This window comes from Pomacea canaliculata, linkage group LG14, assembly GCF_003073045.1.
Source record: "Pomacea canaliculata isolate SZHN2017 linkage group LG14, ASM307304v1, whole genome shotgun sequence".
NCBI classification, from domain to species: domain Eukaryota; kingdom Metazoa; phylum Mollusca; class Gastropoda; order Architaenioglossa; family Ampullariidae; genus Pomacea; species Pomacea canaliculata.
In genome coordinates, this window is record NC_037603.1 from 9,541,942 (window position 1) to 9,568,658 (window position 26,717).

At 38.7% G+C, this 26,717-nt stretch overlaps 1 protein-coding gene across 8 annotated transcripts; it reads left to right on the forward strand.

The window, feature by feature from the left end:
* The first annotated feature begins 47 nt into the window (after positions 1-47).
* On the forward strand, positions 48-26,478 carry LOC112554777 (uncharacterized protein KIAA0825-like). Of its 8 annotated transcripts, none has more exons than XM_025222800.1 (27): positions 48-87; positions 557-700; positions 995-1,261; positions 2,754-2,925; positions 3,097-3,267; positions 3,496-3,732; positions 4,265-4,595; positions 5,536-5,811; positions 6,544-6,693; positions 7,500-7,729; positions 8,272-8,415; positions 9,222-9,343; positions 9,516-9,669; positions 10,007-10,197; positions 11,462-11,641; positions 11,997-12,122; positions 12,414-12,504; positions 14,390-14,631; positions 15,054-15,105; positions 17,118-17,170; positions 19,420-19,565; positions 20,136-20,293; positions 20,501-20,642; positions 21,427-21,529; positions 22,144-22,206; positions 22,740-23,070; positions 23,303-26,478. In XM_025222800.1, the coding sequence occupies exons 3-27, from the start codon at positions 1,098-1,100 to the stop codon at positions 23,477-23,479; spliced, it is 4,206 nt and encodes a 1,401-aa protein (XP_025078585.1). In that variant the 5' UTR covers positions 48-87; positions 557-700; positions 995-1,097; the 3' UTR covers positions 23,480-26,478. The 8 variants fall into 8 exon arrangements, with proteins under 8 accessions (XP_025078585.1, XP_025078586.1, XP_025078584.1 ...); XM_025222801.1 differs by having other exon boundaries at positions 48-80; XM_025222799.1 differs by having other exon boundaries at positions 54-194.
* Positions 26,479-26,717: the final 239 nt, after the last annotated feature.

A 26,717-nucleotide genomic window follows, 5' to 3' on the forward strand; every position in this document is an offset into this window, starting at 1 on the left:
GCGGCGTTGCAGACGACGAGGTCAAGTTACGTAGAGTTGTCCCTTCCAGGGGCGACAACTTGTACAAAAATGGCGTCTTCGTAAATTGTTTATGTCTCCCTCATTTTGTTTCCATACAAGTTGATAGTTTATTTCGTGGGAATATTGTCTTTGAAAATGAGCAATTATAAAATCATACAAATTCTTTGTTAATTGTAGGTGTTGCAAAATATTGTAATTGTAGAATTTAATACTAAACTTATAAACATGTGAACTTTATATACACTACTTATAACATCACCGGCACGGCTTTTGTTCTGGCGCTCGTCAGTTCATTCTGCTAGTGTTTTTGTTTCATGGTTACGGCTGATAACATGTATCACGCAGTCAGTATTGCATATTGTTTTCATCCAGTGCAATTAATCACTAAAGTGACACGAAGTTACTTGAGCGAACGTATCCTTAGCTGATGGCATTTTCTCGTGTCGGACAATATAAGTATCATTTTCCCTTGCTTCGCTGTGGCCAGGAGAAAACAAACCAACAATTGCACATTTCTTTATGTGTATAAAACTAGGACTTAAAGGGCCTTGAAAGAAAGAAGCCAAAGCAGAAGCAGAATGAAGAAAAATGATTGTGTTGCACAAATGCTATAACAAACATTGCTGCTATCTAGTGTGTATACGTTGCATGTGACTGGGAACGTTTTTCGTTCTTTACAGTAAGTGAAATTAGATTATCTCATTTGTTAGAAATCTGTTAAATGATTACTTTTGAATCTAATAATAATTTCATTGAAGATATGTGCATGCATGAGAGGGTGTGTGAGTGAGAGAGAGTTATAGCAGAAGATAACAGAATAATAAAATTAACTTCTATTATGCAGATGCTGATTGTTTTTTCGTAGTTGATACGCCTGTCTGATTACATACACAACAAGCATTTTATTTGATAAGTGATAGACCTGATTGATTACAACCACATCTGTTACCACTTTCTCATTCCTTTTCCTTAGATAGTCTTTGAAGAGCCCCACCAACAATACAGTCTTGTGCTAGTCTCACCCATCTCGTAGGAACAACACTTTCATAGTGCTGCATCTTCTATACCAGAAAATCATGGCTTCAATCAACTCGAGCAACACCCTTGACTCATGGGAAGGACGGCTACGCCGACTGCCACCATTTCAGGCGGTGCTCGAGGGTTGGGGGCCACCATCTGCTACAAGCCTGCAGTTTTATCTCTCAGACCTGGACAATAAACTAGAGGAGAACTCTAGGCAGTGAGCAGTTACCTTTTTTTAGTAAAAGTGTTTCTTTTGATTGTTTTTTTTTTTTTGGTATCCTGGAGAACTGTTCCCAGGGTTACATCTGCTCAAGAAAATGGCAAGCATATAATGGGTCATGGAATATTAGGGGAACAGGTGTTAAAGGGTGAAGCAGCAGGTTTAGTTTATTCCTTGTTACTCCTTGAGGAGCCTAGGGCTGCAGCAACACCTCCCCAGCGGACACGGTTTTGGGCAGCACCCCTCAGTTGGACCCATGTGGTTCCGACGTCTTTTGCCTCGCTCTCTACTGTTCTTTTCCAAGTTTGCTTTGGTCTCCAACTCCCTGGGAAATATAAAAATAAGTGTACTTTGGGATGGGATGGTAGGTATCCGAAAAATAGGTCTATGTTGAGAGATGGGATAGTACATAGTGGGTAAAATATGTGTCTCTTGGTGGATCACTGGCTAATACTGTCTGTTGCAATATCTCTGTATAACTGTTATGATTTATTTAGTCTGTTTGAAGATTTTTTTATTTTTAATTTGTATTTTTGACCTTTTTTTTTTTTTTTTTTTTTGCTTATTATGTCTACTCAGCAGTTGAGAAATGTGCATTTAGTTTGCTACACATCTTACTACCATAGTTTACCGACACCACAGTCATTGATCGTGAACCCTACTTGTAAAGAATCTTGATATGTTGAAGATAGTGGATTGACTTGCGTACAGACCTCTGTATATGCTTCTGTGTGTGCGTCAGTGTACATAGACTTGATCAAGAATACCCAAACAGCTTATTCATTTAATGCAAATCTCAAAAAAAAAAAAAAAATAAGCAAAGACTATGATTTAAAGTCAAGAATAAATTTATAGCCAACCTTAAGTGACCAGAGGAGTCATCTTGCTCACACCAGTCTTTTGGGCCTGGGATGATTCAGGTTTTAGTGTTGAGATGATGTGATCATACTATGGTCATGTCTGGAATGAGTTCCCTCAGTTCCTGTTGAACTGCTAATTATGTGGCTACATACAGAGCCAAAATATTGAGGTTATCTTTTTGTTGTTAAGGGCTCACAACTTCTGAATGCTATCGTGTTAATGGATTTTGGTCATACAGAGGTCTGAATGGCGATTTTATTGGGATCTATCTGGTGTGATGGTATTGTTGATTATTGATGTTATGCTGTGTAGTTTTAGCCCTTGCTTACTTATAGATCTGCTACTAATTGCCCTCTGCAATAAATAACATTGTATCTTATTTTATCTTAGTTATGACTATTTGGCTCTTATTGTTTAGCAGAAATAACAGTAGGACTGGTATTTAGGATTGGTAAATTCCTGTGGCGGTAGCTGTTAAAACATTTTTCACATGAATAATACAAGACTACCCAGTTGCTAACTCTAGTGTAAAAGTGTTCTTCTCAGCACATATATTTTCTCAGATTATGTGACTTTCCTATATCCATGTCTTATTTTTTTTAACTTTTTTTTCTCATTGACCTTTCAGACTAGATTCTTGCCTACAAGCATTGCTGCGTTTTACTAACGATCTGCCAGGGGAACGAACTCTGTCCTCTCCCAGAGATGGATTGCTGCATATATACAACAGCCATGTGTTGGAGAAGGATTCTTGTTACGACCCTGAGACTGATGAAGCTGTTATAATTTTGGATGCTCTGGTAAAAATTTTGGATGTTCTGATAAAAATTGTAGATGCTTAGCCTTCCATACAAAAATCTGAGGTAAAGGTAGGGAACTAGAGATAAAAGCTACATTACTCCTTCTATTAAAATTAAAGAAGGGAAACTCTTTAGACTGACAAATTCAGTGTTTGAAGCTTGTTTCTCCAGCTCCAGCAACTGGATAAACAGCCAGGCTGTGAAGAGGACATTCTGCAGGAAGTGCTGGGTTTGAGCTCTGCAGAAGGTTTGTTGTTGCCATTGAGAGTTAGTAGCCACGATTCTTCAGAAATGGTCATGTCCAGCTCTTCTCTTCATGGTCTTACAGACCCTAGTGACCAGGTAAATCAGCTGGATGTGGTAGTGGATAGGCCATCAGTATGTGTACGTTGCCACCTGCATTTGCTGTCTTTCTTTTTATGCTTTTTGCACCTCAGTGTGTGGGTGCATATTAAATATACAAATATATGTCAGTATTAAGCTGTTTGATAAGGCTATGAACATTTTTGCTCAAAAAAGCTTGTCTCATTTAGCTAAATCAGATGAATCATATGCTTTTGTAAATGACAGATTATAGAGCAGCGCTGGAATCGCCTGTCTTCACGCCTGAAAAAGTATTTCTGTGAACAACTCTTGCAACTGCCCAATGCACCTAAAGTTGGCTTCAGCACAAACTTTTGTTTGGATCGCCGCCTGGAGCTTGTGGAGAGTCTGCACTGTCTGTGCTCTGATGAAGATACATGGCAGAGATATCGTAGTTTGAGAACCCAGCAGCTTGAAGAGACCTTCACTAAGCTCCTGCCTGAAGTAGGCATTGGTGTAGTTAATCACAATAAATAAAGTTCTATTATGCAGCACCGTAGTCCAGCCCTATGGGCAAACTCATGGAACTTGCTAATGTATTTTTGTAGTACAAAGAAAAGTTTTGGAGGACATTAACTGGATTTGGTATTTAGGGATGTAGAGTGACTTTCACTGGCATAATGACCTACTGTTCAACATTTCATATCATTATGTTTTTCATTGTATTATGTTGATGGTAACTGTTGTGTTCAGAAAATGATTGGAGATTGTTATGGAGTAACTTTTACTGCAATAGGGAATAATTATGCTATAATACATTTTTAATTTAAAAATAACATTTTAGTATGTATACTTGCATACACACCTATCTACTGACTTACTCACTCTCTTTTTTTCCTCTATTTTTTTTGTCTCCTGCCTATTGCCTCTAATACACACACACACCGATTTGCAGGATAAACTCATGCAGACACTAAACACTTCTTTGTTTTGGTTCTACTTTTTTCAAATATTGATCATTTTGCTTTGTATTTAGGTGGATGAGGAGCATGTTAGTCACAAAGACTTTTCCAACAACTGTGGGATTGTAGCCGATGCAGTCATAGCCATGATCGATGAGGATTTTGTTATTTTGAGCAGTGGTGTCTTTCGCAAGGCCACAGGAGTCTTCAGAGCCCTGCATGAACTTTACCTTGAAAAGTTTTCAGATGAAATGTCCTTGCTTGTAGATGAAATTGGTGATGAAATTGCTCGGGCTACTCAACGGCCTCTTGCTCCTTCCAAAAGTGAGCATGGACTACACAAGAACAACGTTGTGCCGTCTTCTCACAGAAACAAAGAGCCACCTCATCGCAACAGTGTCGGAGGTAGGAGGGGAAGGTTATTGTTTAAAGAAAAGTTTTTGTTACTGTGTATGTTAACCTTTTGTCTTTGCTAAAGCCAAAGTTGTTAAATCAATTCCTGAAAATGTTTGCATTTTATTTTTTTCATTTGTAGACAACAGCCTTGAGCATTACTCATAACAGTAACACAGTCCACATGATGCTAGTTGTTTTTCAACCTGCCCTTTTCCGCTTATTGCTACTTTCCTACTTGTCTTCCTCTGCAGAATCACTGTACTCTCAGTTCTTGTTACTTGGTTCCTCTTTGCATTTTCTATATTTGTCTTCTATTTATCATCAGTACTGTTCTTACGTCCTTGTCCATGTCTAATTCTTGTTTTAAGCGCTAAGAGCTTGCTTCTCATGAGTGTGAGTATGCGCTATACAAATCTTTAATTTATTATTATTATTATTAAAATTTTAGAATGGAGAAAATAAACATATTTTGGAGCAGTGTACAAATACCAAACATTTCCCACAACTGAGTCACAAAACAAGTAATCATGCCAAATTTAGCAGGGATCATACAAATGGTGTGGATTTGATTACGTTTCAACTACTGCTCACCACAAATAACTCATGACACTCTGCTTTATTTACAAGATGTGTGTGAATATACTTTACATTTGAAGAGCAAGGAAATAAGATTTATGATTTTATTTATGATAAGTGTTCTTTAACAGACCCAGGAAATAAGATAGTCCTACTTGACTTTATTTATGAGGTTATTGTTTAACAGATTGTTTTGGGGCTGGATAAAGGGAACAAATACAAATATAAAACATCTTTATTAATCCCTTTCAGGAGCTTATTGCTATGAAAACAACATTTATCATAACTGGTCTGCGCAGCGAATGTGATCTATCTTCGTCATGGTGCTGCTCATTACAAATACTCATGATTATTATTATTTTCATTATGGCAGCTGTGGCTAGCCTGAAAGATGGGGGCCCTGTCAACCGTACACAAGCACAAAGTCTGGATAGCATGTTTACTGTCGGCACAAACATGCAGGGGGATGTCAAGATGGACTTGCAGAAACGGCGGCTCTCTTTTCCCAATGAGTGCATGCACTCCCTGCTGAGCATTATCAAGGCACTGATGCTGATGGAAGACCATGTGGACAGCCTGATGCACACTATCACATGGGATATCACAGCCCTTGCTCCAAAAAAAGCACGTCGCAAGGCTAGCATCAGAGGTAAGGACCACAGTCACGCAGTCATCACCAACAGTCACGTAGTCATCCAGACTTTAGTACATTCTTTTTTTCGTTATAAATAGAGACAACTAAATCTATTTCTAAGTTTGCTGTTAATTATAAAAAGAATATGTTACAGTTACTCAATAAAAGTGCATGATGTAAAAAACAACAACAGCATCTTTATATACATGACAATGTATCTTTACTCCTAACTGTGTATTAAATGTCTGTGTGAGTATGTATGCCTGCCCTTGTGAGCAAAATAAAAATTTCTGTCTTGGGTATCCTCGACAGACAATAAAGTCTGATTTGATTTGATTTGATTTGATACATCCAAAAAGTCATTCATTATGACATATCAACTCCAGTTATGTTCTTTCCTAAAAGAAAGTTTCCTTTCTCAGTTTAAACAGCCAGTCCAGTCTAAAAAATACTAGGAATTATAGCTTGGAAAAAGGTCACTGTTAATATCGCTCACACAATATGTTTACAATAGACAAAAAGGCAAAATAAGTAAAGATCTTTGCAGCTTCATCTTATTGTATAGTTTAAAATGTAATTATTTCAAGGTTACTGATATATTGATATATGTATATATTAAAGAGGGATGAGAAAAAAATATATTTAAATGTTTTTCAAGTGCTCTCTCTATATATATATCTCTAAAACACACAGGAAGCAAATCATCACACTATTCAGTCTATACAACAGCAGCTTAAAATGTTTCAGGTGTTTTGAAGCCCACTTCTAGTCCGGAAGCAAAGCGCTACTCTATTCAATCTTTACAGCAGCAGCATAGTGACAGCTTCAGTAGCAGTGACACCCAGCTGGATGTAATTAGTAACACGCAGCATGGAGACTCAACCGCTGCGCCTAAAGGTGTGTTTTTTCTTCGTACTGTACCAGATGACATGACTATGTGGAGGTCACCCTCTAGCTACCTCAAATCCAGCTGTCCAAACCAGTTTTAGTTTAATAATGACAGAACAGTAGGACATAAATTCAGTTCAGCTTCCTTCTATCCCCACCTGTGACACCACTCAAGTCCAGTTTTTCCCCTGGCTTCAAACAATTTGTGTGTCAGCTACCTTGTTTCTTACCACTCCTTCACCTCTTAATTAGTATCCACAGTTATGTCGTCTGGTACAGTATGAAGAAGAAATACCATTTTTAGTGGTAAAATTTTTTTCTTCGAGTACTTACCAGATGACATGACAGATAGCTCGCTCTCGCTCTCGCCTCCCCTCAGTGGGTTCCAGACTAAAAAAACCGGAGCTCACTAGCCCATGGGCCCATGGGAGGGGGCTGAACCAAAATCATGTCCTACTGTTCTGTGGTCGTTTGACAGCTGGATTTGAGGTAGCTAGAGGGTGATCTCCACATAGTCATGCCGTCTGGTAAGCACTTGAAGAAAGAAATTTTACCACCAAAAATGATATTTTACTAATGCTGTTATTTAAGTCAGTCCTCATCAACGTCTTGCTTATACACAGTTTTTGCTTATAGAACTGCAAAGTTTGTCAGCCATGAAGCATTCCTTAAAGAGCTGACTTTATCTATTATGTCTCCAGTCATAAACCTGCATTCGATTTTGAAATAATGTCCTGTTTTTGTGTAAATCAAAAATAAAAGACTTTCATGTTTCATTTTTGAAACCTTTTTCTTTCAAATGCCTTTGATGGCAGTTGTGGAGCACAGTCGTTCTGAGGAGCGTTGCAAGTGGGAGTGGAAGTTGGTGTTCAAGAAGTTGTCAGGAGACCTAAGCCAGGCTGTAGAGACCACACTTCTAGATCAGATGCAGGCTTCCCTGGGGGTTGAGACTCAGACTTGGGAACAGCAACACACCCTACGCACGGTTGCTGTGGATGTCATCATGCAGGGTGGCAAGATGGACTACCCAAAAGTCATATCAGAGGTAGGACTCCTGTTTCTTTCTCATCCCTTCTGCTTTCTTAAAATTCATAAATCTTTAAGATCACATCTCATTTCTCACACCCATAATATTTTTTTTATGGCGCAGGTTGATAAACAGAGCAAATCGTCAAAAAAGGCAGATGAAAAAGTGTTAGATAAGTACCATAACATAAAACATTATTGGAACATAAAAGAAGTCCTTTGACAAAATGTGAGATGGGAAAACAAAACAAATAAACCCCGTAATGAGTCAGAGGGCACTGTTGATCTCATTCCTGCTGCTTGAGAATTTATTTGCTGATAGTCATCATGCATGCAACATTTTACACTGTTGGGGAATTTATATCGTAGTTCAGATGGGAATGCTTATTAATAATGCTATTACCTAGGATGCAACCATAGCATTAATGATGTTATAAAATGGCTAATAATGTTAATACGTTGTGAGAAACAGTGACATGCTGGCTCATTAATAATGTTGATACCTTGGATAAGCCTGTGAAATGCTGTTTAATATAATACTAATGTTTTTTGGCTTTTCAGGGCTGCCACCAGTTCCTGGAGGTTGTAGATCGCCTGCTTCCTCTAGCGCGGGCAGGCTATGACAGCTGCTTGATGCCTGTCAGGAATGCTTTTCTTGACACAATGTGTATCTGCCTTAAAAACTTCCATGTTCATCTTGTTAAGGTCAGGGACTTCTCCAGGGTCATATCTTTATCACCATTCTCATCACCACCATCAAAGCTTTCCAATTAAAAAAGTTTTTGCAGGCCAAAAGAAAAATTATGTATTACTTACAGAGGTGTTTATATAAGATTTAACTTACAAAATCCCTTTTGTAGCTAATGTGATCACCATGGTGACAAATTATAGGTTTCCATACCAACACACTTAAGTTCTTCGATGTCACCAGACATAGTGTGGTGTCATGAGGTCACCAAGGATAGTAGCATCATGGGCCCGGTATAGCAAATATGCACAGAGAATGGCAAGGCAAGTGGCTGGCCTACAATGTCCAGACTGCAATGTGTTTGGGATATAGAAATTGATGTGTTGGGTTCAGCTACATAAATAATATTTTTATCTTGTATCTGTTTAATGTTTGCAAACTACATCTATGTGTACAATTATCTTGTAACATTTCATGTTTTCGTATACGATGCAGAATGCTTTTGTTGCTAAGTCTTAGAAGATTCACTGTGATAGTATCATTAGTGTACCTAACTGTTTTGATAGACCAATAATAAAGAAAAATTGTCGAGATTGTAACTGGGAAGAAAAAGCTAGTTAGTGTCATTTGTCAAGACAAGAAAACTAAGTCTCACAAGGAGCACCACCTGTGATTAGTGATGGTGGCCATATATAATTATATTTGATTATTTCATCCTCAGCAGTGGCTTCTTCCCAAGTATTTGAAAGAGGGAAAATTCTTTGGAAAAATAACCATGTTTAGTTTTTTGTATGTTGCAAATCATCACCATTTTATCATTTAGATGAGCAAAGATGTGCCAGCAAAGGCTACCCTGAAGCAGTTATATGTGATGGTATCCACTAGTGTCATGATTCGCAACAACTTACACCATTATGAAAACCTTCTGACTTCAGAGGAAGGAGGGTATGTGTCAACTGTTCATGGGCATGTGCAGGTTTGTGTGTGTGTGTGTGTGAAAACTGAAAGCTGTGCAGGTGCAGGTTACTCTGTAGAGTTGACACACTGTGACGATGTCACTTTATTTGTATGTACCAAAGCATTTATAAGCCACTTGGATGGCTTGTTTGTTCTACAGAAAGAAGGTGTTTGCTGTTCTTCTGCGTCAGTTTAGTGAGCTGATTGACGCATTAATGAAGCAGGCTGTGCAGCTCCACAGCCAAATGATGGCAACTAGCATTCTGTTTGATGCAGACAGCACAGACTGGAGCAGTTACAAGGACTTTTATGAGGTCATCTTGTTACTCACATTCTCAGTAAACCACAGGCCATCTCAGCATTATTTTAACTTGCTACTGTATTTGTTGTTTCATATTTAGTTTCATTGCTATAGTTTTTTCTGTCATTTTGATGTGTAATTTTAGTTTATGTTTTAGATTTATAAATAAATTTTCGATATATTCTTGGGATAAAAATATTCTTTTATCATTACAGTTAATATACAAACAAAAGTTTTAAATGACTTGGTCAGCCAATCATTTTCCTTGCTTTCCTTTCCTATTTGGCAAGGTGAACAAAGATTGTATGTGATATATTGCTAGAGTGGCTCTCACTTTAGTACTTGTGCAGGATGAGCGATGCTCATTCCCAGTTCAGATGTGGAACTTTCACCTGCGAGCTCTGCGGTATGATCTGTGGAGTATCTGTCCCCCACACCTGGCACAAAACATTTTTAGCTCTGTACTACATGACTCCCTGCTCTCCATCATGCAGCGCTATGTTCATGTACGGCCAAGCTTTCGACGAATCAAACAATACAGGTAAATTTTTATTATTATCCAAACTTTTAATAAATTAAGTAGCTTTTGATAAATGTTCATTATTAGCCAAGCTTTCAGTGAATCAAGCCATATAGGTAGATGCTAACATACATGCGTCTTAGCTTTTGACACATCAGAAAGTTCAGGTAAATGTTCACATTGCTGCAGTTTACCGTTAAGGTTGATTAATCAGTTCAGGCAGCCTAACTGGCTGGAGGAGATCAGCTCTCTGTCGCTTTGTCTCATCCGTGGATCTATGTTGAGGTTTGATTTCTCCTACTCATCTGTGATGCTTATTGCGCCATTCGCCTCTGTTATGAATTGTTCTTCAGTGCTTGTGCTGCATCATTTCTTACAATAGACATCTTCCACTAATAGCTTCTGTCTCCTGTTCATCATTTTGCCATCTTGCTTTGGACTTTTGACTGTACTTGATTTTGCATATATTTTACTGACATTTTTATTTGTTCTAGCATTGTGGACCATGCTATTCTCCATTTTTTATTTACAAACCACGTCTGTTGCTGCATGTTCTGTAGATTAGATTCTGGATCTATGTGCTTCATGCTGTCGTCTGGTGATGAGATGTGTTTGTATCATTCATCATCTTGCTCCCAGTGTGTCACTGACTGCTATCACCTTCGCTTCTACAATGCCAGGACTGTGCTCTCTTCTTAACTGTGTTGCCCTAAAACTTCAATTTAGGTACTCCTACAAATCTTTCTTTTTTCACTGGCCTACATGTGAAATTCAAGATTTGCTTATACCATTGCTTTGTGAAGATCAACTTCAAAGTCCAGTGCTGGCAGGAAAATTTTTTATTTTACTAATAGATCTTTGAGCCCGCCTTTAATGGTGGGAATTATTGCTGTACAAATTAACTTTATTCTTCTTAGTATTAGATGTTGGAGTTTGATTTTGTTTAATTATGCTTCTGAATACGTACTAGTTTTTATTTAAATATGCTGCGCTCTTGACCAGTCTAAGTCAGCAGAGCTCAGATTAACCTGAGACAGCATGAAGAATAAATTCTAAAGAATATCTAACTTGCATTTGCCATTTGTTTATACATTGTTAGATTGTATGAGTACATAGTAGAAAGGAGTGAAGGTTAACAGGAGCGAGGGAATTGTTTAAACTCCACATGAAAGTAATGCAGTGACATAAACATTTTGTTTGGTATTACAAATGACAAACATTTGGCCAGTACTATGCTAATGGCTGTTGCATGGGTATAGTGTGTGCTATGTTTGTGTTTGTGTAGATATGACATCACAGCAGTACTACTGTGTGTGCTGGATCACCTGTTCAGCGTGTGTAACTCTCTTTCCAAGCTCCTGGATCCTGGTCATGGGCAGCTGCCACAATATAGCATCCACAATCTTGCCTGCAACCTCTTAGCTGCTCTGGCTGTCATAGGAGCACCATTGGAGACCTTGTACAGGTACCAAGTGCCTCAATTGTGTGAGCAGGGCCTAAAACAACTGTTATCCTTATCTTGCACGGAATTATCTGTTGCTAGTTATCATTATCTGTTGCTTATCATCATCATCTGTTCCTAGTTAAAGTCTCAGTCATTCTTGTATTGTCATTATTGTAACACGTCTTGCTTTTTTCCTGCTGTTGTAACATTTCTGTTAGTGGAAACTTTAAAGCTCTGTACATGCTTTCACTGGCATTCACATGAACTCTTTGCACATACAGTTATGCTTATGTGCATATACACTCATGCATACAGATGTGTATGTATTCAGGCATTCATGTGCAAATGTTCATGTCATTGCTTTATCTGGTGGCAGATTATTCAAGAATGGCTTTGCAAACTACCGTGAAAGTCTGGCCCGACAAGACCACACTGCTGTGGGGAACAACACACAGTGGATGCACTGGCTTTGGCCGGCACTGTTTCAGCCAGGACACAAGCAGTAAGATATCTGAATCATGTCTCTTTTATTTTATTACTATTCATTTTTTCAATATTTTTTAGCAAAACAGATTGAATTGTATAAGCAGCATATTACCTCCACCCATGTGGGACTCTGATCTCAAGGCAAAACAAAGGCTAGTAAAAATATAACTAAGACATGAACCCACATTCATAAATATTCATTCATCATTTTTGTAATATTGAGCTATATTAAATGTAGAAGAGCAAGAGGTGAGAGCTACTCCAGAGGATGTTTTTGCAAATTTCTTTTTTTTTTTTTTCATAACAGCTATGATGATATGCAGACCACATCAGCTCTGTTCTTGCAGCTGACATTGTTACTACGACAGCCACAGCCTAACTGGGGACTTCTTGTACAGGTGCGCCACCCTTCTGCTTACTGCACTAAGTGACAATGTGACTGTTTCCTGTATTAAATGTTTCACAGTCAGACTATTCTGTGTTAGATGTTTGACAGGTTCTTAGCATTTAATTCACGCTTTCTTTACACATCTACCACTATATTTAAATGTTATCTAAATTTAGATCTTAGATGTTGTATGTAATGTCCTGAAGGAAGGTTCTCTTTAGGCATTATATACAAGTGAATTGTCACATCATTAAATTTCCTCAGCAATCACAGGTTTCTTTGATCTTGAAAGGTGTGTTAATGAGTCTATCTTGTACCAAGTAGCTTGTACTTGAATGTGGGCATGTGAGTGTGTGTTCAAGTAGCTTGAATTTGAAAGTGTGTATGTGTGTGATACAAGTAGTTTTTACTTGAATGTAGATGTGTGGGTACAAGTAACATGTCACAACATTGTATCTTGTTTACAGGCTAGCATTATGGATGAATTGTATTACATTCATATTTCCACATTTTAGACAAACTCACACATCACAAGTTGGCGTAGTTTCTCTTGACATGAGTGACAGATCTCAAATATTATTTGCATGCAAGTGTTTGGGGTGCATGTCTGAAGTATTGTATTATTGCATTTTACTTGTACTTCAGGCTATTGAAATATTGTATAACACTTGTGGTACATGTCTAAAATTTTCTTTACTGTTCTGCAGGCTGCTGAGGTACACTATGCAGCAGTCCAGTGGCGCAACGGTTAGCGCCTGTCACCAATACAGTGAAGGTTGGCTGCTCAGAGTTCATTTCTCGCCTCGGGCACGCTGTTCTTTCTCTGCACGTGGCATCTGTTTACAGGGCTGGCTGCTTGCCGTAATATAGCCTCAGTTGCTGGCACGGCGTAAAAAACCAATCCCCCCGAGGTATACAGTGGTACCTCGACATACGAGTGCCCTGACATACGAGTGTTTTGAGATACGAGCCGCCGAGCGAGCGATATTTTGCTTCGAGATAAGAGCAAGATTTGAGATAGGAGGAATCGCACACTACACCGCTGCACACGACATCAACATGCGGGGCGGATATTATTAGGGTCGTGTGCAGCGTCTAACAGTTTCTCCCACCTCAGACTAGACCTCAGTCTGTGTGCTTGTTTCCCTCGTTTTCGAAGCATTTTTGATAAGTTGGGTTCGAGTTTTTTTGCTTTTTGTACATTTACAAAACATTATCCCATTTATTTTTGTAACCATGGGTCCGAAGAAGAAGATGATGTCTATTGAATTAAAGCGTTAAATCATAGAAAAACGTGAGCAAGGTGTGCGAGTAATTGACTTGGCGAGGATGTACGGGTGTAGCACATCAATGATATGTTCTGAGCTTAAACAGGAGTTGATAAAGGGTACAACGCCAGCTAAGGGCTTTACAATAATTTCTAAGCTCCGGACTTCTCTCCATGAAAAGATGGAGAAACTATTGATTGTGTGGGTGACAGATAAGCAGCTTCAAGGAGGAACCTTAACACAAAGCATCATGTGTGAGAAAGCACGAGCGATTTACGGTGATTTGCTGAAGCAGATCCCACACACTTCCACAAACAAAGAATTTATTATGTTTTTATAGAATATGTATTTGTTATTCATAAATAAATGTTTCTTCTTGTAAATACACTTTTTCTTATTCAAAAACACTTAACAAAAACAACTGAGGTGGTGTTTTGAGAGCTGGAACGGATTAATGGCATTTCAATGAATTTCAATGGGGAAAATTGCTTTGAGATACGAGCAATTTGACATACGAGCAAGGTTACGGAACGAATTAAACTCGTATGTCGAGGTACCACTGTACTATTACACCAGCGATACATCTCTGAAGTATTGTATTATTATATACTTTTACTTGTGCTGCAGGCCTTGTTGATGAAGGACTACACACTGTCCTCAACCCTCCTGACCAGAAGCATGATGCAGGCGAGTGCTCACCACAGCCACAGTGAGTCGCTGGATACCGGTGCTGATGAAGCTGAAGCAAGTGAGGGAGTGGAGCCCTCTGCCGGCGCTCGGTCTGTCATCTTTGCCATCATCACCTTACTTGCCCATGCCCATCAACATGCCAGTGCCCTGGCCAAGTGCATTTTGCCAGCAGTGGAAAGGTCTTGTCTCCATGCTCAGCTGCTTCAAGATATTCATGATTTAGCAATACCATTAGCATTTTCATTAGGCATGGTTTTATGCATCTGAACTGTTAACTGGCAAATAACAAATGTATTATAGTTGTCACTAGAACTGTTCAGGTATAGCAGTCCTGTGACAGGAACTGTCAGTGTAGGTCAGACAAAATCTTTGCTTGCAAGTCTGTGAGTAGTTTTGGTTAGGGTTATAAATGAGTTTGCTATGTTATGCCATAATTTTCTAGTAGATTAAGAAGGAAGAAATAAAATCTTCTGTTTCCTTAGGTGGTATTTCCCAGAGAGGGGTCTTCAAAACTTTGATTTTGATTAGCCTTATTGTTTCTTGTAGTGATTATTCTAGTCCTAGGTGGCTCTCATTAATGGCGGCATTTTCACTCCATCAGGTGTGATGACTGGGAGATTTTCAATATAAAAGTCATGTCTCCAGAGCGCAGAGTAAGTATATTAGGAACCTCACAAAGCCTTTGATTTCTCCAATGATGCATCCACTTACTGGAATGAAGGCTAAGAATTCTTTAACTTTATAGTCTGTTTTTGTTTGAAAAATATTTGACAGTGAAGTACCTGGAGATGCACTTCTATTGAGCTAGAAGAGTTGAAGATTGAGCCCTTCTAGATCTGGGTGGTGACTTGCCAAGTCCAGTTGCCTGTGTTTTCTTAGAGGTCATGGTGGATAGAATCTTTTGCAATCCACTTACCAACCAATGCCTATTCCATAGTCTGGGAATAAGATGGCCAGAAAAGCTCTCCAACAGCAGCCCATGGAAAAGAACCAACCAGAATACCACTAGCCAAGACATCAAAAAGCGCAAATGGGGCTGGATAGGACACACCCTGCACAAACCAGTTGACACCATTGCCAGGCAGGCACTTGACTGGAATCCTTAGGGGAAGAGGAGAGTTGGGAGACCGAAGCAGACTTGGGAAGAGAAGAGAGCGAGGCAAAGGACGCTGGAACCACATAGGCCCAACTGAAGGAGACTACCCACTTCATCTCCCAAGCCCTCACTGACTGCCCTCACTACCTCAGTCACCACAGATGAGGACAATGGGGGTTTTCCCCATAGCCTTTGGTTTGGTAACTACTGCAAGAGCTCATCAGCATGAACCTGGTGATTTGGCTTTCACACCTAGCAGAGCAGGAAGGATGTGAGCTGCTTGCCTTGTGGAGTTTCACAGTCACTCTTACCAGCACTACAGACATCAGACCATGAGCTGCAGGTCTCAGCCACAATGCTGGCGCTACACAAAACTGTTGGATTGTTGTCCTGCTGTATGTTTGGGTCCCTCTACTTCTCTGCCGTGCTCGCCTTTGTTTTCACCCAGGTGTCAGCATTGTGCAGCCTCAGCATCGCCTGATTCACAGACTGACTAGCCCCACGCTGACCTGCCCAACCTTAGCCATGTTGACACTATGTTTCAGCTAGTACACCATACAGATAGGGAACAGACTCATCCCTTAACCCCTCCCTTAAAAGTCTAATATACTTATCCTTAGGTTAACAGTCTAATGTTCTTATCCTTAGGTTGAGCTGGTCAGTGATAGAGTTCTTACTCTTGTATTAACAGTCTAATGTAGTTGCCACCTCTTGCCTTCATCCTGTTTGGGATTCAGCATTTACTATACATTTCTAAATAATAAAGGAAACTTGTCCTAAAAAAGAGTTTTAGTAAGGGTAGACATGAGCAGGTTAGACACCTGTACTCATTCTTTTGCCTTCTCATCCTCCTCACTAAGTTTGTGACTGAAAATACAGCTCACACCAAAAGAGAGTATCACTGTATCTTACAGGCTGTCTTGCTGTGTGCACTGTTGCTGTAAAAGTCTTCATCACTGTTGCTGACTACCATCACCCTCCATACTCCATCCACTTGGCTGATACACTTCAACTGCACATTAACTTGCTTTGCTCTACTGGCTGGCAAGCCTTTGCATATGCTTGGAGCACTCATAGCAGTTTCGTCAAGCTGCCTCTTAACATGGTTTCAAACAGTTACTTGAAAAAAAATCGCCTCATAAAATATCTATAGCTTTCAAGCGCTCTTCAGCACCTCAAACTGTATTCGTGGGATCAGTGCACTTTACAAGTCTCATAAACATTTTTATTAATAGAATTGTTTATACAGTCGGACCTCGATAAGTTGACCTTCCCTATGTCGAAAACCTCCCTATATCGAATTAATTGTTAGTTCCCGGCCAAATACCTGCGCCTATTATGCCATTTTCCCTAACTCGAAAACTCGTAAGTCGAATTTTTTTCTGGTCCCTTTGAGTTAACTGTATTTGTTATTTTTGTTCATGGTGCTAATATATATGTTGCCAATTTCTGCAGATAGATAGGGGAATCATTATGCCATAATTTATTACACTTTATTTCTTCCCATATCAGAGTTTATGCAAAGAATTATACTTCTTGATTTCTTGTTTCTGTCTGTATTTTACCCAGCCTCCCCTTTGGTTGGAAGCTGTGTTCCAGCTGCTTGAGCCACTGATAGATAAGTGAGTATTGCAACATTTGTGATGGTTAGTGCTTGATGTCAAGTTAGTAATACTAAGAATAAATGTGTGATTTGTACAGCATATACTCACACTCTTAAGGAGCATGCTTAGTGCTTGAGACAATAACGAAACATGGACAACAAACAAAGGAACGGAAGGATAAACAACAGTACTGATGACTGATAAAAGATGACTAATAAGAGGCAAGTATAGAAAACGCAAAGAGGAATCAGATAACAAGAACTATGAGTGTTGTGATTCAGCAGAGGTAGACAAGTAGAGAAGTGACAATAAATAGAACAGGAGGAAGGGTGGTTGTGGAGAGGAGGTTTAGAAAGCATAAGCATTGTGTAGACTGTTGTTAGGGATAATGCTGAAGGAAGAGGTGTGTCTTCAGTCCACATTTAAAAGATTTAGTGGTGGCAAATATGGAAGGGGAGGGAATTATATTTGTTAGTGTGGTTTGGTAAATGCCAATGATCAACATTACAATGAAGAAACATTTTATTTGCCTTAAGGTAATACATTTTAGATATGCAAATCTTAATGTAATTCCGTTCTCCTTAGAATTCTACAATTTTATTAAATTCTATTTCGATTTGCTTAGGACATTGTTGTTTAAATGTGTATATTATTTGGTTGGCCTCAGCTTCTTTATTTTGGGTTATCACACTAAAACTTTCTTTCAAAGTGAATAATGATGACAGAAATAGTCTTGATATAAATGCAATCACAGTGAAATAATCTTTTGTGAAAATTAATATTAGATACATCAATTTTAGATGTTGTTAGGAACTGTTAGAGATTATAAAAAGTAGACAAAATTCAACTGTCATGAACAGTGGTTGCATTGTTTGGAGAGATAAAACTATTTTCTTTTACCTTTTACACATTCTCTTCACTGAAGACGACAAAAGATTCATCCTCAGAATAAAATTTTCAGATTTAGAATCAGAATTGGACATCTTTGACTAGATCTAACATTGAAGTCAAAGAGCCAATCACAACCTAAGGATCACAATGTGAAAGTGAAAAGACAGGAACTCTCGCTTTCTTTTGTGCCATCTTCCCCTTTGTTTTAGGCATATATTATTTTTTTAAGTGTTACTTGAGTACAATTACATCAATTTTTAATCAGTTTTAAATACTCATAAAGTAATAAAATAACTTTTAACGTAAAGTTTTAAAATAAACAGTGTTATAATATCGTGGGCTCAGTTCGATCAGGTATTGCAAAATCGACAATGACACATGGTGAGAGTTAAAAACCCATGACTTTTCCATTCAAATGTTGTACTGTAGATCCATTGTTTTCTACCAGCTGTCATCAAAATGTCAGTAAAAGCTAATTACTGGAAGTAGTAAAGATTCCTATCATGTTCTTATGTTTTGACATTTTGGGAAAAAAGCATAAATGGTGCAGAACCTTCTAGGGCAGGGATGCCCAACCTACGGCCCGCGAGCCATATCCGGCCTGCCACGCCAACTTCTGCCCACAGTGCAGGAAATCGACATGTTAGTAATAAAAAAAATCTATTTAAATCTATTTTTTTTTAAAACCGAAAAAAAGGGAAGAAGAAGTATTTATCCCTATGTAGGGGGATCTCTCAATCTTTTTTTTGATAGACGAACATTTCGATTCAGTGTTCCGACTTGGTGTCTCTACGATGCAGCCGGACATTCAGAAGTTGGTTTCGGGAAAACAACTTCAAATATCCCACTAATTACTACATAATTAATTTACCATTAATTACAACTTGTTTCTAATAAAAATGGTATCTGCTCTATTTTTTTTGTTTTTTGTATTTTTGCGGTGATGCGGCCCGTGACATGTGTGTCGGAAATGAATATGGCCCGCAGGCCGAAAAAGGTTGGGCATCACTGTTCTAGGGTATTGATAAGTGTGCACAGCAAGGGAAGAAAGTAAGCATGAGGAGTAGAGCACTCTGTAATGAGTTAACCTGTCCTAATGAGTCAGGTATCTTTGCTAGGCATCACTCGGCATAAAAAGAGATATGGACCACAGGTGTATCCAGAATTGTCTTTAGGGATCTGTAGAGTAAAATGAGGACACATTTTCGACCTCATAAATTTTCATTCCTAAGGTATGAGAAAATCTCCACAAACAGATGGTCGCATTGCTTTGACATGGGTGACCAAATCACAGTTCTGTTGCAGGAAACAAAATACATTGTATGATGATGATACTTTTTCTCCTCTGATTTTAATAAAATGACATTTGGTTTCAGAATCCTGGAAGCAGTGTTATTTTTCCTGCTAAAGGAGCACTCTTTAGATTCTGCAAATGACAGTATGTTGTCCCATATACATGATTTGCCCTGTGGTTGCTCTAGCAGTCGTGCCCAGACTGCTGCTGCTCATAGAACCACTCCAGGTACCTTTGTTTTCAGCATGAAGGGTCTTAAGTATTTTTCAATCAGATAAACAGCAATACGTCATCATTTAATGAAATGTGTGAGATTGGGGGCTTCATCATTTGACTACACCATTTGAAAGTATTTTTTAAAGAAATATTTTGCTTTGAAATCAGACATTTGTGGTTGTTACAGAATTTTCAAGTATGGTGATATGTACATGGGTACCTTGGTTTGACTAGTGTGTGGTTATGTGTCTGTGTGTGTGTAAAAGAAGCCCATAACCTTTCAGGAATTGGGGCAATATGTTAGAAACCACACTTACTGCACACTTTGTTTTGTCAGAGTGCTACCCATTTCCACTCCTGCACTGCTTTGCCTTGGCCTCTAACTAGGCCTGATTGTATGCTGCACCACACAGGAATGGACACCTCCATCCTGGGTGCTGCTGCTATCGTCTGACCTGTGTTTGTGTATGTGTGCACATGTATTAGAATGAATGATTTCAGACAAATGCAGCTTAGTTTACAAATGATTAAAAGCAAATAGATCGTTGAAATTGTAAAGATACTGTGTATATTTTGTTGCAGCCAAAGACCTGATACAGAAATGCCTGCAGCTGATGATTGAGGAGAGCCAACAGAATATGTACAGTCTCAGCCAACCTTTGTGCTGCCTTTTCCATACACTGCAGGCTGCATGTGCAGAGCGTAACATCCAAACCACACACTCTTGCGTTGGCATCCAGGTTGGATGTTAATACATTTACTGATATGTTTATAATGTGTTGCCCCAAATCGGTTAACAGTTTCTTTTCTCTGTGCATACACTTGTATTGACATCTGTTTTTGTGTGTATAATTTGGGTGCATGTAAACTAATAGTTTATACACAGGGATCTAGATGTTATAAATTTATGATGATGCAGGTCAAAGAGTCAGTCTTGCTGTTTCCAGATTGTGGCATGGGCAGTGTGGACAAAGATGAGAGATGCAAAAAAGATGGAGCAGATGGTAGGCCTGCCAGTGGCCCCATCCTTCCACCAGCATCTTGTGGTACTCGCTGACCTTTACTTCCAGGTTATGACTTGTGGGAAAGGTAAAGAAAGAAACAGAGTAAATACTGCCTGTTATGGGAAAAAAAGGTGGCAGTGACCATATTAAATTGAGCGACAAAGCATTTGTCCCATGCGCCTATGTTGTTATCAATGGCTCATTTTGGGTCCGAAATCTACAATGCCAGCCTCTCCAAGAAACTGAGTCTTTACAGTTGAAAATATTTCAAAGAAAGCACCATAATTATTTACAGTTTTAGACATCAGTCTTCATTTGCATATACGCTGGCAAATTGGTGACACACACAATATGATCAACAGCAGCACATGGTTAAACTACTCGAGCAGTAAATCCTGATACTTAAACAGTGATACATGCCTCACAACTCTAGCCACAGCGACACGTTGATTAACAGGAACACGCACCAAACACAGCAAGCTAGCGGTGACACTCACTCGCAATTGCTCCTGTAACTCTTGCTCTCTACTGTTTTCGCCCTGTTTCTATAGCTACTTTTGCTGCCACACATGCGCTCTCCTGCACCGAACATTCCAGGTACCAAGGCTTGAGTCAGTTACCATTGCTCACGCACTTTCTAAAATGGTCTAGGTAGGCTTGGTCACAGTCGCACAGCTGACCGGCAGGTCAAATGGGATCAGAGACCTCATCAAAGTGCCAGTGGTGCCGGGCAACACCTTGCATAGACCACTACAACATTTAATTCGCAACACTTTGTATGCTCTGTTCATCATATCCCTAATCACAAATCACTTGTGTACTTGCTTCATCATGTCCCTAATTACAAATAACTTGTATGCTTTTATCAGCCAAAGGATCGCAGACCCCTCGGCTTGCTATGCAGTTCCAAAAAACTCACAAGGACTGGCTGTCTCATAAACTGGACATCTTGAGCAAATATTTATCTCAGGAGTAAGTTTTCCTTTCAACTAGTAGCGGAAGTGAGATGAATACTGTCAGTATAGCATTATTATCATCACATCTTCTTGTGAGTGCACAATTTCAGATATGTCAACCAGCTGTCATCAATACAATATATCAAGTAGAATGGTCTGTTTCTTGAGAAACCTTGGAGATACTGTATATTGAGTATGCCTTAGTTTGTAGGCATATTAACATATTTGATATGTGGCATAAACATTCCTGCTTGACTTGGGCTTTGGTAAGAAAAAATTTATGAATGTTATGCAAGGTTAAACAAAAAAAAAAAAACCAAACAAAGAATGAGATATAATTCCTCAAACCTTTCCCAGACTGAATAGTTTTTCTTAACCAATGCAAAAAATGGCAGATAAAGATGAAGAGGAAAATGGACAAACTGATAAAAACTCAACATATAAAGAAAAGAAAACTGTGCACAGCAATATATTAGGAAAGTTCTTTGGATAAACCTAATTTCTTTTTGATAAAAGTGTTGTACCAAGAGGGATTCAGGTGGGAAAAAATTATTTTTGCATAATTAACTTTGTAACCATAATTTTTTCCCCATCTAACACAACCCTTTTTTATTATTATTATTGCACCAGGGTAGTAACATCAGTGTTCAGACAATTGACTGAAAGACTTCTCTCATGTTGGGCTCCAGGGAGGTAGGTGAGGAGCATAAGCAGTAATGACTACTCTCATGGTCATGCTTTGCCAATTGCTTCCATCTTGCCTGATGTGTAAAATCTGCTAACCCCCAACCCCACCCCGGCCGTCAGAATTGAACCACTCTTTCCTGCCATAAGGTAGAAGTTTGGCCTTCAATGCATTGTGTACATAACCTTGGTAGTCATGATTTCACCAAGATATGCACACAATTTAAGCGTTTTCTTCTTTTTTTAAAATATAAAAAATAAGCTAAAATCAGTAGAATAACAAATTAAAACCTAAGTTAAAATTTAAAGTGTGCAGAAATTATCTGTGCTACTTAAGCCATTTTGGCTCTGCACTTTCTTGTAAATCCAAAGGAAATTGGTTATATCCTGACTAGCTACACCATTGCACCATTGTTGTTCTGTGACACCTTTCCATTCTTGGTTGGTCACATCACTTCATGTTTCATGATACATGATTATTTAGTGTTTCATGATACATGATTATTTAAAATAAAACCACTCAGATCTTCTTGTCTCCCCAGAATGTTTCATGATCCAGAGACAGACATTCTTGAGGGAGCAACCACTGTCTTTGCTGACCAAGTGGCGCAGGTGTTGGCTGTCACAGTCTTGGCCACGCCACAAGGGCCATCTCATATGCAAGCTCTCCATTCTATCATCCGCAACAATAGTGCCTGGCTCTTCAAACAGCTGGACATCACATCACCACTAGCAAAGATCCAAGAGGGTGATGACAGCATTCATGATCAGAAAGCAGCCAGGTTTCATTTGAAGCTTGTAACTGATGATTCAGAACTGGTATTTAATCCCACTGCTGAGTTCAACAAGATCGGTGAATCTGTATTTGATCAGGTGAGTCATCTGTATGTGTATGTGTGTATGAAAAAGTAAAGCTGACAATAAAGTAAAGCCAGGTACAAAGGTGCACAGGTACACAGGTGCGATATTCTGGTATATTCTTGTGCCATGTTGATTTGTTGTTTCCTTTATATCATTTTGATATTTGCTTGTCCTGGCAAGAAAGTTGATAATGTACTATTAAGCTCCTGCATGACTTTTTTTTTGTCTCGTTTTCCTGAAACAGGAGGCTATAGCTAACTTCCCATTTGACTGGTATGCCCTGCTAACATCGGATTTAGGACTGAGTGAGGCAGCTTTCCTCAATCTCTTGTCACATCGTTTTGAGATGCAGCTGGATGCCGAACTGACAGATGCAGAGAGAAGGATGGTGGATAATCTGCGATCAACATACAGCTTGTGACCAAGCTACTTCCAACTACCACAGATATATGTGATTAATTTCCACCGCCAGGGTTTGTAGAAACACAAGCATGGCACATGGAATGTCAAGACAATGAGCAGGGATATTCAGTTCCTTGTAGTAGATGTTGATTCGTATGTTTTCTAGTCTAGTTGCCTTCTTTATAGATTCATAGATTCATGTATGTTGTCTGTGTGAAGATACAGCAACCCAGCAGTCTGTCTTTATCCTTCCTCTGCCATGACATCTTGATGTCTGTGGTAGTTTTACTGCTTTTTGTGTGGATAGGCTATAGCATTGACACTTTTTCATAAAATGGATGTTGTTGGTCAACAGACACAAAACTGTTAAGTGGAGGCACCATTTCAGCTTTAACATCTGTCAAATACATTTTTGAAAGCAAATCTATTTCTTGAGATATTTAATCAGCTTTAAGGAAAAACTACTTGTTAATAAGATGAGAATTATTTTCATTCATCACCAGATCTAACTTCCTCACTTCAAATTCTTATCAAAGAGTCCTTGCTGTTTTTGTGAAAAAAAATTTACATTCATCTTTATCACAATGAAAATTCAGTGCTTTAAAATAAATTCTCCTGCTAAGAAACCCTGAAAATCCAGCTTAACTGGGGTTGAAGATGAGTAACATCTTTATTATGACACAGCCAGGCATAGAAATTACATAGTCATGTAAGTAATATTCAGTTACAAGTCCATTTAATATTACACACTCGTGTAAGTGAATGTGAAGCTGAATTTGTCAGCATGTGACCACTTACATGTGCTGTCTTGTCTATTGGGTGCACACTAATGTGATGTCAGAAAGACGCTGAGGATTGTTGGTTGTCGTGTCAACTTCAGCAGTTTTAACGGTTTATGTCAGACTACTGACCTGTTTAATAGCGTCAAACACTAGCAACCAGGCCAGTCCATTGTGTGCAGAATATGTTGTAGTGTGCTGGTTGCCAGTATTGATGATGCAGGATGCTCAACAAGTTCTCCATCTACAGGGTTTTGTGTGCTCACATGACAGCTATCTGTCATGTAAGTGATGAAACTTGAAACATGAAGTTTGCATGCTTAATATTCTGTGATGGGCTGGATTTTAAAATGTATGAAATTTTAATCATATCATAGATACCATGATCGCTTATCTCTTGTGCAGTTTTTTCCAAAGTGCTTTGAAATATTTAATGAGCAATTGGGATCTTTTACAAATTTGAGTAAACTTGTGATATGATAGCATGAATGATGGACATTGCTTGCCTATTACCCTAGCATGTGATGGTCTATTTCTTTTGCATCCTTTAGACAGCCTCCTAAAGTTTGCAGTCGCACAGTCACAGGTTGTGTGGGGGTTACCTTAAAATAAGCTCTGTACAGTACCTTGACCACTCAGGCTATGCGAGTACAGAGTGTGTGGGGGTTACCTTGATCACTCATTACAAGTGTACACACAGATCAGTTGGAATATTTCTTCACCATCCCAGAACTTTTCTGGAAAGTATGATCAAGTCTGTTGAGTGGAAACAACTTTTCTCATATTGTTTCCACAAAATGACAACTGACTTGACTGAAACGGTTTTCACAGGTGAACTGTGCGTCTCCTGTAATGAATTGACTCACGTCATTATCACTAAGTGCATGCTCTTTCACAGTTTCAGCAGTTTAGGATTTCTTTCATTATCAAGATGAAAACAGTGTTTTTGGCTTGTTCTCATCAGGTTGTCTGTATTTCTCGAGTCTTGCAAAAAATAAGCTGTTGGAAGACTCCATTTGCATTCATCTCATAACTGTTTGATTGTTTACATGTTCTGTAAGTATGCACTTTTACTGTAGTGCATTCAACCACCTTAACTAGTTTCATAAAGACCACATTTTCTGCTAGAATGAGGCCTTAGCAAATATGCTTCTGGTTTTGCTACCAACTCAAAGGAAAAGAGCAGATGATTGGCTCTTCCTTTGATAGAAGTACAGAAGCTTAATGTATGTTATGTGGCCAGTAAGCTAGGGGTAGTGGAAATCAGTGACTTTTAACACAAAAAAAAGAATAAAGAAACAAATTAAGGTTGACATGAATTTCAGCATGGTTGGTGTTGCTATGGTTTGGCTGTTGGCTGTCAAGGAGCTCACTGACACCTGACAGCTTGTCACTTCATGAAAGGCTAAATCTTGGGCTCAGCAGTCTAATCCATGGTTTCACAAAGAGATTTTAACATACATTAATTTTTCAAACAATATGAGTGTACATAGAATTGAAGCAGTAAATCTTTGTCCCCATCAAGAGAATGTTCATCAAGATGCAGATACTAGCTCTCACATTTGTCCTATTACGACAAGCCATGCTGTAACCCTGTATCTGATACTGAATCTCTCACTCAGAATTATTTCAACAAAGAACAGGTGACTGAGCACAAATTTGAAGATCACATGTCTTTGTTCTTGGTAATAGTATTTTGTACATTAGGTTGCAAATCTTTGTTCTTGGTTACGTTTTATATGCATTAAAACATGGAATCTGAGCACCTGTCCGTCCAAGATAACAAGTAGCTATAACATAGCATTCGCTTGTAGCAGTGGCTACCCCAAAAATCCACCCACAACATAAGGTGGCTAGGGCTTTCACTTTTCCATCAAGTTAGATTATTTATATAAATTTGATGACAAGTTTGTTGTACTACATTGAAATGGAAAGAAATATATGGGTTTTTATTTTGCTAAGGATAAGAAACATTCTTTGTTACTGAAGGTGTCTTGCACATCAGGTATGCAGGTGCGTGTTTTGAATCTTAAACTTTAGTTCAGTTTGGTTTTTTCCTTTTTGGTCTAGTCTTTGTATACACTAATAGTTTTTCTGTCTGTGATACGAGTTTTATTTGCTCATTTTTAAACTTGTGTAACTTTATCACCTTGATATTTAAGCTTTGTGGTATTATTTTTACTGATTTCAGGTGTTTACACCACATTTCTCTTTGTTGAAATAAAAAGGGAAAAAAAAATCATTTTGAGAATGTTTCATAAATCAATTGCTGGCCTTTGCAGGTCAAAAGAGCAAATACCTTCTGCTGTCATATTAAATGACCAGACATTGACCAGATACACACGTCTTAAAAGTGAGAAGAATCTTGCAATGTTCAATGTGCATATGGCTAGCTCACTTGCTCCATGCACCTGGCTGCTGTGGTGAACGGTTAAGGTCTACCCTATGATGGCTGCTGTTCTCACATGGCATGGAGCT